At 40.5% G+C, this 16,150-nt stretch overlaps 1 protein-coding gene across 1 annotated transcript in view; it reads right to left on the reverse strand.

Moving 5' to 3' along the window:
• Window positions 1–224: 224 nt before the first annotated feature.
• PDE1C (phosphodiesterase 1C, calmodulin-dependent 70kDa) overlaps window positions 225–16,150 on the reverse strand; it is a gene marked incomplete at its 3' end in the record, with an annotated part of 250,631 nt that continues 234,705 nt past the window's right edge. Inside the window, exons 4-8 of the mRNA XM_009332412.1 lie at window positions 11,684–11,797; window positions 10,634–10,816; window positions 8,473–8,539; window positions 2,292–2,408; window positions 225–365 (exon numbers count right to left, since the gene is read on the reverse strand). Coding sequence (XP_009330687.1) covers window positions 225–365; window positions 2,292–2,408; window positions 8,473–8,539; window positions 10,634–10,816; window positions 11,684–11,797 — 622 coding nt within the window. The remainder of the gene's footprint in view (window positions 366–2,291; window positions 2,409–8,472; window positions 8,540–10,633; window positions 10,817–11,683; window positions 11,798–16,150) is intronic.

The raw sequence follows: 16,150 nt of genomic DNA on the forward strand, positions 1-16,150 counted from the left end.
TCTCATTCATCCTCTTCTAGATCACTGTTAAAAGAGTTATCCATATCTTCACCTACCTCCTATTCCTAAATAATCCTAAATCCCTACTTTCATTAGTACAGCCATATCAAATGAAGTTTGTCTGCAGTGCAAATGGGTTCTGCTGTGGATAATCATAATCTCCTTAATAAACCAAAACTGTTGTAACCTCATTATGTATTCAGGATGCCATCTCCTGTACTTACCGCTACGCCTGTCTTGAAAAGGAGGTAATGGACCGTCTGTGTCACATCTGCGGCGTGCATTAGGTTGTGATAAGGATTTTTGTGTTTACTGTAGCCAACCTCCAGAGCTTCCACAAAGGACACCAGGGCAGAAATGGGGATCTGATGAAAGCAGCACAGAATTACAAACAAAATAATCACCTTTAATGGCTAGCATTTGGAGGGGATCATTTTGATAAGAGGTCCCAAAGAGCAGTTTGTACTTCACAAATAACATGCTAAAACATCTGAAACAGGCACTCAGGAGAGAGAGTGAATTCAGGTTACTTCCTCAGACTGGCTTTCCCATTCCTGATTACATTATGGATGAATCATTCCCGCACATAAACACACACAAGTAAGTATACTACAAAATTCCATCTGTAAGACACATGGAGTATGAAAAGTAACAGAGAACACTTGATTGATTGCCCCTGGAGAAATATTTCTAATTAGGCCACAAGCATGTCTCTCTTCCCCTCACAACCCACTGGAATATATTTCTGCTTTACTATTCACATTCAAGATTTTCTAATGATACACACCATATAGCAAGTCTGAGATACTCTACTAAGAGGAGTATCATCTATCAGACCTCTGGCTTTTCACAGTGAAATAGAGCCTGCCCATCCTATGGGCTTGCCATGCTTTTCTGACTCCAAGAGTAGAACTGTGCACAATGAACAAAATGCAGTTCAGGGGATTTCTAGAGGAAACTACACAGGTGGTGTCAGCTGCAACATATGCAAGTGGCAACATGAGTTCTCCAGTTTCATCTGCTCAAACGACAAATACCCTAAACGCTCATATTTCCATAGTTAGAGGAGCACTGTTGTTCTCCTTTTGGGTATGTATCAGGGGAGGATGCAGTTCTGACCAGTTACCTTCTTCAAACATTTCTCATCAGGTACAGGTGGTTCCTGAACTATAGGGCCAGAGATTTGCAAACCCTTTCCAGCCAAAGTGAGTGGGAACCCCCAGGGAGTGGAAGTGTCAATGGAGGAAGGGACAGCACAGTATTTGGGTGGGGAGAATGGTCAAGATCTGAGAGCACTCTGCCATCCAAATTTAAGTCTGTTCAAAGCTGGAGGAAAAGATACGCCGCATTTGTATCTGCAAACCTCTGTAACAATCATAGAATCATAGAATAGTTTGGGTTGGAAGGGACTTTTAAAGGTCATCTAGTCCAACCCCCTGCAATGAACAGGGACATCTTCAACTAGATCAGGTTGCTCAGAGCCCCGTCCAACCTGATCTGGAATGTTTCCAGGGAGGGGGCATCCACCACCTCTCTGGGAAACCTGTTTGAGTGTTTCACCACCCTCATCGTAAAAAATTTCCTCCTTATACCTAGTCTAAATCTACCCCCCTTTAGTTTAAAACCATTACCCTTTGTCCTATGCAACAAAGCCTTACCAAAAATTTGTCCCCATCTTTCTTATAAGCCCCCTTTAAGTACTGAAAGGTCTCCCCAGAGCCTTCTCTTCTCCAGGCTGAACAACCCCAACTCTCTCAGCCTTTCCTCATAGGAGAGCTGTTTCATCCCTCTGATCATTTTCATGGCCCTCCTCTGGACCTGCTCCAACAGGTCCACGTCTTTCTTGTGCTGAGGACTCCAGAGCTGGACGCAGTACTCCAGGTGGGGTCTCACCAGAGTGGAGTAGAGGGGCAGAATCACCTCCCTCAACCTGCTGGCCACGCTTCTTTTGACGAATTTGAATTTGAATTCAAGCTCTCGTTTTTTGCCTGCACGCATGAGAGTCCTATGAATCTCAGGAGAATGACACCATCATTCCCACAGGATCAAATGTAATATTTCCCATGGATTTCATGGGGAAGCCTGTTTGGAATCCCACCTACTTCATGGTGTCCCATTGCAATTAAAAGTACTACTTAAATAACATTTGGTCTTGCTTACTGGGGAAAGTGCAGTGTCCATGAAGCCTTCAAATAGCGCTAAAATTGCATTTTTAATGGAACAAAGCAGGATGAGAGGGAAGTTGAACAAAATCCAAGACGGAAGAAGAGACCCATCTTCTAACTACTGACCTTGAAACGGTTGATCAGATCATAGCGTGTGAGAAGTTCATAGAAAATGAATTTCAGTGCATGATCTCCACTGGCATCATTTAGTGCAAATACATCAAAGGACCACTTGTCTACATTCTGCAAGAGTGGGGAGAAAAGGCAGTTAATACGGTCATCCCTTTTACAATGATAGTTCAATTTCTATCACTTTGCATCTACAAATGGAGAATTAGAGTGGTGATGTAAGCGTATAGCTTTTTTTTTAACTTCTTCAATTCCATTTAACCAATGCAGAGTCTAATTTACTCATCAGTATTGTATGACGTGTTTAAGAAGCTTCCATTACGAACACGTACGCTGTTTGTTTATTCTAAACATGGCAATTCTCCACACCAGAATTTAATCAGCAAAGGCCGAATCCAAAAACATAAGAATCCTGGTTTGTTTTAGTACCTGAAACATTAGGATGGCCCTATTGTGGCTGATTTTACCCTTCTCTGTCCCCTACCCACGTGCTATGCCTATGAAAAACAATATTAACTTTGAAGGAAACAGGAATAATGAAGATATGCTTTTTAATGACATTAAAGCCTCTGGATTTTGCTGTCCATATAGAGTTCTTACGACTTTGTATTGTGAGCAAAGCACTCCAATACTTCATTCATGCTTAAAACCAAATAAGGTGATATGTTTTTTGCAGTAAAAATAATGCAGGCACCTGTGGTCATATTTTTATCATTTGCTGTTCAATCAACCAAAAAAATAACAACTAACTAGAAGAACTATCTTGCTAGATCAAAGAGCAACTTAGTTCCTTCTGATTTTAATATTAATCCTGAATTGTGATTATTGCAGCTTAAACTGCTCAAAGACAGCATGACCCTAATTTTCCTTTTTTTTTTTTTTAAAGATAAGTGAGTCCACTAGGGCTTTCAGAAAACTACAGAGCAGAACAAACAGTAATGTTACATTAAGTGCTAACAACGATATAAAAAACAACCTTTATAACAGAAGAGTAAATATCTAATTCCAGTTAGGAAAGTTCCAGTCAGCTGTAAATGATATATTAATGCTGCAGGGTGGTCAGTCAAGAGATTGAGAAGGGAAAGTTCACTTCCCAGCTCATAAAGCTAAAGTATAAGGTTTAAACCTTCCTGCAGAAGGTTGAGTTCAAATCTCAACTCTTAGGGAAGGCCGTGGGAGCTGACAGCACTCATTATCTAGCAAGATAAAGCTCCTTGATCTCAGAACTGGATGTTCCTGAAACCCTATGAACCTTTCCTTCCTCCTCCTAGCAACTAAGAGGAAAGGTGCAGAAGGAGTTACAGCTAGAAGAATGATATACAGATCAACCACACAGCTGCATGCATTGAGGACCAGCTCTCAATCTTTCTTGCCTGCTGAGAACTTTGATGTACTTCCCACAGGGATTTATCCAAATGACTCTCCTTAAATCACATATTAAAGATTGACATCTGTACACTGAAGTTTCCCTTCACTTTCAAGCTGTTGCAGTTACCTCCCATTTCCTTGTGGCACTTTCACCAAGAAAGAAAGATGACTACATTTCACACATGCATGTGCACAGCTGCTCTCAGCGCAAGAAATGCGGGTTGGCTAGACATAATGTTGAGTACTGTTAAAGATTAGAGTCCATCTAAAAATCTGCCATCTTTTTTAGCAATACTAAAAATGCTAAATTACAATTATCTACCGAGCTCTTAAAGCCCAGTCCACCTTTGTTGTTTGTTGTCACGGTCATGTTCCAGGTAAGGACCTGACTTCAAGTCAAATGCAAAGGACAGTGACCTTTAACCACCTTGTGGTCAGTCACCCATACATCAGCATAGCTACAGGACTTCTTATGTTCTGAACGAGACCAGAACATAATGGTATTTTGGTACCGGCCCTCTCCAGCATGGGCTGATCCTGATAACCTTGCTACTTGCATACTGCTGATTACACAGAGCTGAGTATGCCACTTGTGGAAGTACAATCCACGGAGAGGCTAATTAGTGAGTGAATATCAAGGACACTGAAGATTCAGCTCAGCTTTCACCTATCCCAGTAAATCACTTGCTTGCCAAGCAGTTGATTTTACAAGCTGTGTGGAGCCCACACATTAAAGGCAGGGTCAAGCTTCTCCAGAGATGGTTTGTGGCCCAAGTCACAGAAGAGCAATCATAAATTGCAGCTTTTCAACACTTTCAGTAGGCTTTGGAGAGGAAGAACAACGAAGAGAGGAAAAAGTTGCACCAAGAAAACATGTTTTGAAGCCCTTGAACAAACTTAGAGGATGGGCAAGAAAAATAATGCCCAAAGCATCCACTCAGTCGATTTGAAGTATTTTCCTGTTTTTTGAGTGTTTTTATTTTGTAATCACTTATCTCAATGAAGCAAATTAATTTAACACTTGCATGTATATAATAATTTACTTTTGAAAATTACATTTCAATTACATTGAAAATAATGTCTCAACTATGCTGAAATTTAATTCACTGTAAGGCAATCTTATCTTGCTGGAATAAAAGGGGTTTGTTCCTTTATATATTTTTCCTGTAGTTAGTGTTGTGCTCTTGCAGCAGATAAAATTTACCAAATTGTGAAATTGCAGAATAGTACATCAGAATTGTTCTTTTGCACGAAAGAATGTTTAACCACATAGATGGTAAGTTTCACAGTAGAGCTATTTAGATTTTACTGAGGGAGAAATCCTTGCTCTTGTCAAGTCAACAGAAGTTTTGCTATTGACAATAATGACAGCAGCATTTTCCCCTGAATAACCAAAGGAAAAATCCTCTTGCCAGAAGCATGAAAGTGTCACAGATGGCTTAGAGGCTTGCAGAAACATCACTTACGCTTTAAAATTAGTGGATTTTATGACCTTAAAAAACAATTTAACATAGAAGTGACCCCTATATTGGGGAGAGATCTAAAGGGAGGTAGAACTTCATGGATGTCTTGTGATGGAGGAGAAAAAATGTTTCTCCTCCCTAAGGAGAGCAGGAGAAGTGAGGGATGGGAGGCTTTCTGTGCTACACATGTGTCCAGGTCACTGGCCCTGTAGCCTCAGCTGAAGTGTCGTAAGGTGCTCTAATCCTACATATACCCACTGTGGTGTAACTGCAAATAGATCCAAGGTGTCTTACTTCTCAGTCCTGTGTCCTTATTACTTGGCCATTGCTCCACTGCCTGGGGAACCTAGAGATGAAGTGAAACACCAGTTCTTCCTAAATGCTCAGTTTCCTGCCCTGCTGTCTGTTCTTAACCTCGGAGACTTGATTTGTTTTATAAGCCAACAGGCAGATTCAGGGATAGATGTTATTCTGCTCAACGTTACTGAAAGGCCTGACATTTTTGTAGCCACAGACAAGCAGAAGTCTATACTGCAGACCTTCTAAGTGACTACAGGTTCTGTGCTCATTACCTGTATATTAGCTAGCCCAGAAAGTATTGCCATGACAGCACAGGCATCAGAAAAGGCTGAAAAATTCACTTCCATGATACCAAGTATAAAAGAACACTGATATGGTTCTCTCTATTGGAGTAATGTAGCCAAGGTTGACGTACTCTGCAGATAAGCTAGACCTTCAGTAGAAGTACCCTGTGAATAGATTCAGTAGGCAAAAGACGACCTTGAAACTTTGTATCTTGGAGTAGAACAGATAAGGAAGCTATGCTGAAATAAGCTAGTTTGTGTAAGCAAAATGCGCAACCGAGCCAAAGAACAAACTGCATCCGCGAAGACTGAGTTCAACTAGTGGACATGGTGAGGAAGACTATTGACGACCACCAGAGGACCCTGAAAGACCACCAATGGACATAAGAGTGCATGCGTCAAAGACTTTTACATATGTTAATGAGTTCCAGGAAATAACATGAATATGTTAATCACTTCTTGGAAATCTAATGAATATGTATATTCTAATTGTATATAACTCCTATAGTTGAGCAGGTCAGTGCGCACACTAGGTGGAGAGATCCCCCGTGCACCCAGTGCCGCAATAAAGAATGCCTGCTTTCTAAAACTCCAAATTGAGTCTTACAGAGTTTTTAATTTGCTGACTTATGGTTAATATCCAAAGCAGGTTAACTACTTCAGCAGCTAGTTAGTATGAAGTTCTGTCTCCAGCACTACACTGCTGAACAGCAGATCACCACAATTTACTGGGTAAACTAACATACTTACTTATTCAAACATGTCTGTATGAATGGTATGCATGGCCACTATTCAAATGAGAGACAAGGCTGATTGTCCCTTTTGTGGCAACAGGTCTTACATCATCACGCCCACGTCATGCAGAAAGGCAACAGGCTACTGTAGTAGAAAAATCGGTATCCAATATAGAGAGGGATGCTGTGCAATCAATTCACAAAGTTGTCTAACTTCTCATCCACTGAAAAAGTGAGAGAGATTATACACCTAGGACTTGCACTGCTACCACTCCATCTGCATTTTTTGCAGAAGCTGCAGTATTTCATTGTTTTATTAAGACCAACCTCATTTTGCCAAGCTGATTCCGCAGCTTTGGGCTACTCAGTGCAGACATCCTGTTGGCCATGGCAGCAAAAAGGAAAGCACATAGTTCAAAAATAAGCTAGTTTTGACTCTATGTCATCTCAATCCTTGTCCTTATTACCATGGCTCTGAGGGGAATGTTGATTATGGCAATCCAGAACAGCTGAAGAGACGTGTGTGGTACACTCCTACACACTTTTGCATGCCTACACCATCAGCTCATTTTACAGAGCACACCAAGTAGTCAGGTAGTTGTAAGGTTTTTTTACTTGGCTTTACTGGACTGAAGCAAGCAACAAAATGTACTGTTTTCCATTAAGGAGATGAGACTGAGAAATTTAAGATGAAGTATTATTTCAAAGACAGAAGACTTCCTCAAAACAAGTAACTCCCATTTCAACCACATCCACTACCGACCCCAAGGCCATCCAGGCAAAGACATGTTCTCAAAATAGTTCTGGAAAAAAATACGCCCTAGAGTTCACAGTGGCTAAGCAGGCGTTATTTCACCCTGAGCAAAATTAGTCAATGCCTTTGTTGTTATTGATGTGTTTTAACCTACTCTACCATGATCAATTCTCTTTATGACCCTTAATCATTTAGAAACATACAAAGAGGAGAGGGATTCTGTACAGTTTAAGTCAGTTGAGGGTAGCTGATGGGTCTTGCATTGGTTTGTTACTGCTAGGAAATCAGAAGAAGAGGTCCCGTTATAAATATGTTCCCTCATAAGCTGGCTATGGGGTGTAGTTCTAAAAGAACAAAGACTTTAGATTTCATTTGGAGGAGTGAAGCTAACACTTGTCAACCTGCAGCTGGAAAAAGGTGAGGATGGATGCTTTGATTCTGTACATGAAAGGCATGTTTGATCATTCTTCTTGCATTCAATGGGCCTTCTGCAATTCCTCCACATCTTTTGATGAGTTGTACTATCCGAAACAAAAAGGATTCAGTACCCTAACTGTAGGTCTTTCCAGTGTGGAGTAGAGCAGAAGGATCGCTTCATGAGCTTTACATGTAATGTCCCTGTGTATTGCCCCATTGTATCACCTTTTGTCACCATTGCATGGCATGGTTGAATCACATGCAACATGTAATCTGCAAAGCTGCTATGTAGGCAGTTGGTTGCTAACTTGTGTTTGTAGTCTTGATAATTCCTGCCTAAATCAAGAACCTTGCAATTGTCCCATGGATAGAACCTTATTTTTTTCAGACTACTTCTGACTAATCAGTTTTCCTCTGAAACCTCAAAACTCATAAAAGGGTCATTATTCCTAACCTGATTATCACCTTGAAGAGCTGAAGCTGAGCAATATAAGAAATTCCGTTCTCTCACAGCAATCCTTTTCCTTCTCCACCTCTCTCCATCTGTGTTTTCTTTCTTCCCTGTGGGAGGTTGTGACTGATTCCAGCATGTTACTAGGTCCTCAGTTTAATCACCGTAATCTAGAACAGAGCTGTAACCTTCACAGCCTGAAAATGGCCGCAGCCTTGAACTCTATTCTTTCCTTTATTGAAAGGACATTCCCTTAGGCCAGTAAATGATTAATGTATGTGAAGGAAACTAAATGTCAGAGAGAAGGAAAGGGCAAGTACTAAGACCCCCTTACCAAGTCAAATATCACAGTGTTATCCTGATGCTTTGTACAGACACGCCCCCCAACACCTATTTATTGGTATTACCTTTAGCACTCCAATTACAGCTGGTGGGTAGCTCAAACCGACCATATTTGAAGTCCGTCTGTACATTCTACCAAGATAAAATAGATAAGGCAACACATAAATAGAATTAAACAAAACAAAACAAAACAAACAAAAAAAACCCCATAAAGCAACAGACCATTACAGGAGACCTTATTTAGCCCAGGAAACCCTAACTGCAATTTGGTTTTTTTCTTCCTTCTTGTTCCTAACTTGCACAATATTCTCTATACCATTCTTACTGTATAGCCTAACTTGAGACTATACACTTCCCAGTATCTCATAGCTTGGTTACCTGGCAGGACATCACAGAGAATCTGCCAATATCAGGTCTTCATCAGAGGGAAAGGCTACGCTCAAATAAACAAGATGTTCCCCATTTTCTACTGCATATGACCATACTGCTCTTTCAGTTCCCTTAGTCCTTGCTGGTCCACATGCAAGCTAATTCTGAATGTACTTCAGAAATCATTTGTTGTCTGCAATGAATCAGCTCCAGTTTGGTACAGCTGTTACTTTTGTCTGCATTATTTTAAGATTGGTATAAAATCTTTTGGGTGTTCGCCATGTGTGTGTGTTTGAGGGAGAGAGAGAGAAAGAATAAGGCAATAATGAACATCTGCAACCATACCAAATAAAGCACCGAAGTATGTACCAGATTTTAAACTTGTTTTCAGGCCACACTGTGTTTAACAGGCTTGGTGAATGCAGAAGCACTGTCAGAGCTAAAATGCCTTTCCGCATGTCACCCTTTTTTGCACTTAAGCAATGTAGGACTAAAATGAGATGATGGAAAGCTCTCTTCTCTCATCTGAAATGATCCCGTGTGAAGTCTTCCTTCACTTCCCTTTTTCTTTGTCATGTTCTGCACTCAGACCTGAAAAAAGTCAGCCCCCTTTGGAGAATTAAATTCACCCATTCCCCAAATTACACAATATCTTACCCCCTCCTCCCTCCAGTCAGGAGCCCCATAGCCTTCTCTTAAGTGACAATTCAGGCAGAGTCCCTCTCCCTTAGCTCAGGAGAGCCACAACCCTCCTCTGGTGCCATATCATATCTGAACACTTCCTTCTGGGGGCCACAGTGATTCAGATCAGCTGGAAAACAGCCTCCTGCAGCCAGCTCTCTGTAGTTCATTTACCTCCTTGTTGAGCAAGTTAATTCACAAATAGCCTGTCAAACCTAGGAGAAACCTGTTCCAAGGAGAAATGACAGGTTTAGTCTTACCACAATTTGCTGCCACTCTTAACACATGTACTTTGGTACACGGATAAAAAAATCGGCTACAGACATGCCGGAGGACGCTTCTGTGTGTCTGTGTGGCTTGTGGTCCATTGTCTGGTACCTCCAACCTCCTGCACAGAGGGCTGGTAGGCTGTCACTGTGATTCTGATGAACAGTGAAAGGTGCTCTGCTCTTCCATTCCTGACTTGAGGTTTGCTGTAGAGACCTGGGACCTGCTGTCTTTCATGCTGCCTAAAGTCTGCTGACAGTTTCACATGTGACAGCCCTCCTTCTAGCTTGAAAGAAGAATGTCAGCAAAGAGTGTTTACTTGTTAAGAAAAGGTAAGATTGGAAGTGAGTCCAAATTGAAATGACTAAATGTTTTAAAGGGTTCAGAAAGTGAAATCAGTTTTAGCAGTAGGTTCTGATACAAATCACAACAGAGAAGGCTGAGAGGAGTCAATGGGTTTTTGAAATCCTCCCTGAGCTCCAAAGTTTTCACATCAGTCTTCATCTATAGTTCATTCCAGTAATACTATGATACAGGATTTTCTTTGGTTTCTTAGCAGTTCTTCATAAGAAATACTAGACCACAGAGGAAAACAGAGGCAAGGGAGGGCTTGGTCTGGGCTGACTGAATTTTAAAAGCTGTCACTCTTGACCTAATGCTATGCAGAGGTACATATTCTCTGTCAAAATTATTCCAACTGTGCTATTACATCTGTATTAAGCTAAGAACAGATCAGTATGTGCTGTTTCAGGTTGCAATCTATTACTTAATCCCAGGTTTTGAGGTGCTACCCAGATCTGTGTAGAAACATCATTAGAAGCATATTAAAGTATTCTTCATTCAACACTACAGGTGCAATCTGCGGTACCTGGGCAGTTACTAGAACGAAGTAATTACATGCCCCTTTACCTTTCCACAAATATCCCAGCTTGTACTGCATGGACAATACTCCTGAACCGGGGTTTTTCTTCTGTTCTTTTGAGCATCATCCCCATTTGCCGCGTGAAGGTAGAAGCCAACCAGTCCCGGACCTCTGAGGGCACAGAGTCAGACTGGATGTCACTGAGCTCATCTTCTGTGTCCAGTAAACGCCTAGAAGGGGGAGGAAAAAGATAGGTAAACAGACTCCCTTGGAGAGCATTGCAACATTATTAACAAAAAAGAAACTCTCACATATTCTAATTAAAGCAGTTGTTAAAAGTCTTTGGTTCGTCAGCCCTAATGAAACACAATTGTACAAGTCTTCAACAGATTGTTTATTCTCTTGTGTAGTTAAATGTCAGATTGTGAAGCTCACTACTAGGCCGACAAATAAGAAGTATCAGCCTTCTGAAGCACAACTATGTAATCATCCACTGACTTCTCATCTTCAGCTCATCAATATTCCTGACCTTTCTGCCCTTCAGAGCTTATTTACGGTCATGTCTAACTTCCCAGTTACTATCATACAGTCTTCTTCTTTCCCATTCTGGTCATCTGAGGTGACTCTACAAGTGCATTTAGCACTGGGGAAATGGCATGTAACAGAGCGGGGAACTCCTCTGCAATGTCTTACCAGTCTACCGCTACCATGACCTGGAGTAAAAATTTTTTTAATTTCAAAGACTTGATACAAGCGAAAAGATTTAACACTATTCAAAAGGAATAGAGGAGTAGGAATTTAGAAACTTTCAGAAAAAGTGGGACACAATTATTATGAAAACATTTCTCCAAGAGAATATATATTAAATTTATGATTGCTTTTGATCTCCTCCCCTGCCCCAGGAAACTTAAAGCAGCTTTTAGACCAAGGATTGAAGATCTGCTTTACAGAGACTACAATATTTTAATGATTAAAAACATAATGTCTGTGAGTAATAAATCTTGGCTAAAACAAATTTCCCAACTGATGTGTAAATTACAATTTTGTGTCGCTGGTACTAGACATAACAAGAGTGCTGAGGTCTGTAGTTAACTCACCTAGTTTCGTCAATGTATACTGATTCAAGAACAGTCGCAGCATATTCCAAATTCTTCTTTAGGTCTACAACTGAAGCTTCCCCTCTCTCCAACTGCTTCACCAAAGACCGCAGCCTAGAGAAAAGGAAAACAGAAATCTGATTAGTACAAAGAGAAATAGGTTTGAGAGTGAGTGTCAGTTCAAAACTGGATCCAGCATGAGACCTAGCATACGTGATTGGCAGGTGAAAACTTTTGGATGTCTACAAGGTTCTTTAAGCCAAATACAAGAAATCAACAAAAATCACTTTTCAAAGATCAGTCACAATGATGCCAGGCAAACATCACATTATATTTAGGCTCAAATAAGTCAGCGAGTTATGACTGTCCCCTACTCATACTGAAATAAGTTAAAATAGAAATCACTTGGAATTTAACACAGGAGCTAGGAAAGGGCAATTTCATTCCAGCCATAAGAAAGGAATTAATTTCTTGAGTAGCATCTGTTGACAAATGTCAGCCATTTATGATGATTGGTGTACACTTATGCAAAACTGTATTGGAGTATATTTAGAAATACTGTTGCAGAAATACTATACAAGGTTAGGAAATGCTATGATTTTCATTAGGTCAGGAAGGTCACCCTTAGACTATCCCATCTATATTAAAAAGAACTCATGGAAGTTTTTTTATTAGGTTTTTTTTATTATTTGGGGGGGCAACAGACTTTCTGAAAACAAAAATTTGTGTAGAAAGTGTCTCCTGTGTCACAGACAATTAATATACTTGTGCAAATTTCTTTTGTCTTTTCCTCTCCTTCACTCTACTTTCCATGGCAAATTAGAAAAACAAAAAAGGGAAGAAAGAGGAGAAGAAAATGTAAATTTAAAGAGCAAAATGAAATATTTTCAACAATCCAAGAACATACATGCTTACAATTAGAAGAAGAAAATTATCATTCCTTTAAAAGGACAATGGGATAAAGATTTGACATGTTAAAACGTTTTTGTGAATGTCTTCATCCTTGTTAAACAGCAGTTAAATAAACATTCAAATATACATTTAACAGTGTAGCAGAAATCACAAGTTGTTAATCTGTACTGTTCAAGATGTAAAAATGTAGAGGAGTAGTCATGTCATCTAAAATTTGTCTTCTACTTAGGAGACTACTCTTCCTCAGCTTTTTCTATAGTCCATGGAGAAAAATAACCTTTTCCACAAGGTCATTCAGACTTAGAGCCCCATATAGGTGCCTGCTCTCACTTTATTGACCGTAGTGGGAGCCCAACCTCCTACAGTAGACATGTACATGAAGTTCTTAAAATGAAGTGAGTATCTGTATTCCCTTGCTATCACAATGCCCCTGTGGCATCAGTGCTTTCAGGAGAAATCAAGTCTCCGTGGGGCTGTATTTCATGGCAGAGCTGAGGAGCAGTCAGTCTGCCTGTGTGCACTGCACCAACAGCTCTTTCCAGCTGGGTTTCCTTCCCCCACCTTTCCCCACATAAACAGTGAGGCTGTAGAGAACAAAAATCATAAAAAATATCGATTGTTCCTCTGGCTAGGTCACATAAATGCCAATCCTACTGACAGCAGTACTGCTGACACACAGCTACGTATTTAACTTTACAAAGAATTTTGAGCAAGAGGTGGACCCTCCATCTCCAGGAGGATTAACTCATCCACTTGTCGGCAGTCAAAACCCAAAAGTATTCTTCAATACTTCATTCCTGATGTGAGAATGGAGATGGGAAGGTCAGTGATGTACAAATACACTGAACACAACTCTTCTCATCTCTAGAAGCCAGGTGGAGAGCATTCAACTATGCCAGCATGTTTCCCTCCAATCCTGGAACCCAGCTCGGGGAATCCATGGAGCAACCTCAGCCCCATGGAAGAAGAAACATGGCTCGGTGCTCCCATACCCCTCTTCTGTGTAACTGCACCACCAGGTGTGAGCAGCAACACGTTGTTTGATGAGCAGAGCTAGAAAAGGTGGTTCCCCACCTTTCAGGTTGATTCCAGCCTTGGGCAGCACACGTGGAAGATGAATTCACCTCCTCCCTAAAGCCAAACCGTTGATATCTCCTACCCATTCCCAGCTTTTCTTGCCAATGCAGGAGGGAAGGAAGAGGAAAAAACCAAAACACCGTTCACGTCCAAACAGTAAGCATTGCTTCATATGCCTCCTCCTTCCTTCATCCTATGTATGGGGAGTCCAGAGATGTGACCCCTTAACTAGTTACCAGAAACATTGTTTGTACACAAGCCACAGGAGTTAATATTGCAGGAGGAACATCATCTTTGGCTCTTCCTGACTTTTATTTCATTGATTTAAGTACCCTGCAGCTCTATGCCACAAGTCATTCAAAATTCATGTTCAATAATAGCATAGTGAGTAACGGTTGCTTCATGGCACCAACATTCATCATCGAAGAAGATTATGCAGAGTACTGCGTGCATCAATCATTTGGAAAAACAGAAGTAGGGTTGTTATAATAAAACCTTGTCACACGATCAGCTGCTCTCATGTGAAAAAAAATTACATTGTCTTTGTCTTACCTTCCATTATCTATAGCTATTTCTGATTCATTGAGTCACAGCAGCTGCTGCCAGTTACCTTTACTAAATAAGAGCCCGGTGATAGTTTGTCTTTAATGCATTCCATGTATCTCTATTTTTTTGAAATAGTCCTAAACGCAATCATAAAGTTAAGGCCAGGCTGTCCCACTGAAGGGCACCCAGGCAAATTTATTAGCTGAAAAATTCTGTTTCAGGGTGGCTGAAGTAATTCCGGAATTCAATCAAATTCACCAAACCATTTTGACTGAAATAAAAACATTACCACAAACTTTTAACATGTTTTATTTCTAGGAGCTTGTATTAAAGCAATGCAAGCAGAGGGCAAGATGCCGACTTCCTATCTTTACCCCATAGACTAGTCATTGCAGCAGGTGAGCAGGGTTCAGTCACATGTACCGTTTCACAGGAAAATGCTGTCTGTCAGGCTACTGACTAAAAGAAACATTCTGATATAACTATCACAATCAATTTAAGGAACGCAGTTCATCATTTACTTTGCTTTTATTGTAACTGTCTGTTTTGTATGAGCAAAATGCTTCTTTCAACCAAAGCATGTTTTGTTCTATTCTGTTTAAAAAAGTTCATTATATACTGATCAAAACCTAAGCTTTCATTGTTTCTTTTTTTCCCCTCCTTTTCCTTTCAAGTTCAGAACTAAAAATTTGCACAGATCTACCAGACCTAGTTCCACTGAGGCCTATGGAGCTAGCTGTAGGAGAAGCAGCCAACTCCTGAGCATAAGGAGATCCCAGGCCAGAAGGGAGGTGTTAACTATTTCTACCATTAAGCTGCCTTAAGATCATGGCACATGCCACAAGTGAGCCAAGCTATAGGTCAGCCAAAAGTTTCTCAGATTACAGTCATCAGCACAGCAGTTACAAAGAACTGGTTCGTCACACAATATTAGCTCTAAATCTAGTTGTTTAATTATATTAAGATACAGCTAATGCCTTTCTTAATGAGATTTCCAAGGGAAGCTATTCCTCCAGTCTGCAAATTCTCTGTGAACATGTGCCAAATATTATGGAAAAAGTCTGAGAACCTTTGTACTATGCACAGTTATTTCACATTTTAGTCCTCGGAATAATCCCTTAACTGCCCAAAGGAAAAGCCTAGTCCTGAGCAATGCTATGCATTTTAACTTCCTCTGACCCCACAGGGAGCTCAAGTAAGTATAAAATCTTGGAAAAGGGCCAATTCCAGAATACGGCCTCCCGCACTGCCCTTCCAAGGAAAATATCTGTATGCACCCACCGTTAAAAACGCCTGAGAGTATCTGCAGATAATCCCACTGAATTCAGCAGAGCAATACATTTGTGTAAAGCAGGCAGGTTGGGTTCTCAGTGAAGGTGAGAGGTTATCCAAAGCATACGCTGTTCCACAGCCCCGCTCCTGCTCTTTTTAATGTTTCCCTAAAATACTATCATAAGATTCAGGGAGATAGAAAGCAAATGTCTAGAAACTGGGCAACTGAACTCAGACCATGAAAGTTACACAGCTCAAAGACCCAAAGCCACTCTAGATTCAAACTGAATAACAGGAAAAAGTGAAGCTGTTTTCAGTGTGTTCTTGAAATGTAAAATTTCTGAGTAACCGCTCCAAACATTCTCCTCTCTGTTATAAATAAAACAGTATCTGTGTACAAATATTTATCTCCTTAGCTAGAGGGCTTGCTTTTATGCTGTCAATTTTTTTTTTTTAAAATAGCATTACATATCACTGCAGAGAAGATTAACACCACCGCAGTCTGGATACCAGTCAGCTTCAATTAACATGCAGAGCACACGTATTGTCTGAATACTTGGGGCAAGTTCCTTCAATCCGTGTAAAGTCTGCAAAGCTGCGTGGCTAGTCTCCGCATTTATTTTCAAAGCTTTATGACTGTGATTCACCACACGTTTTCAA

Source organism: Pygoscelis adeliae, unplaced genomic scaffold, assembly GCF_000699105.1.
Source record: "Pygoscelis adeliae isolate BGI_AS28 unplaced genomic scaffold, ASM69910v1 Scaffold58, whole genome shotgun sequence".
Classification (NCBI taxonomy): domain Eukaryota; kingdom Metazoa; phylum Chordata; class Aves; order Sphenisciformes; family Spheniscidae; genus Pygoscelis; species Pygoscelis adeliae.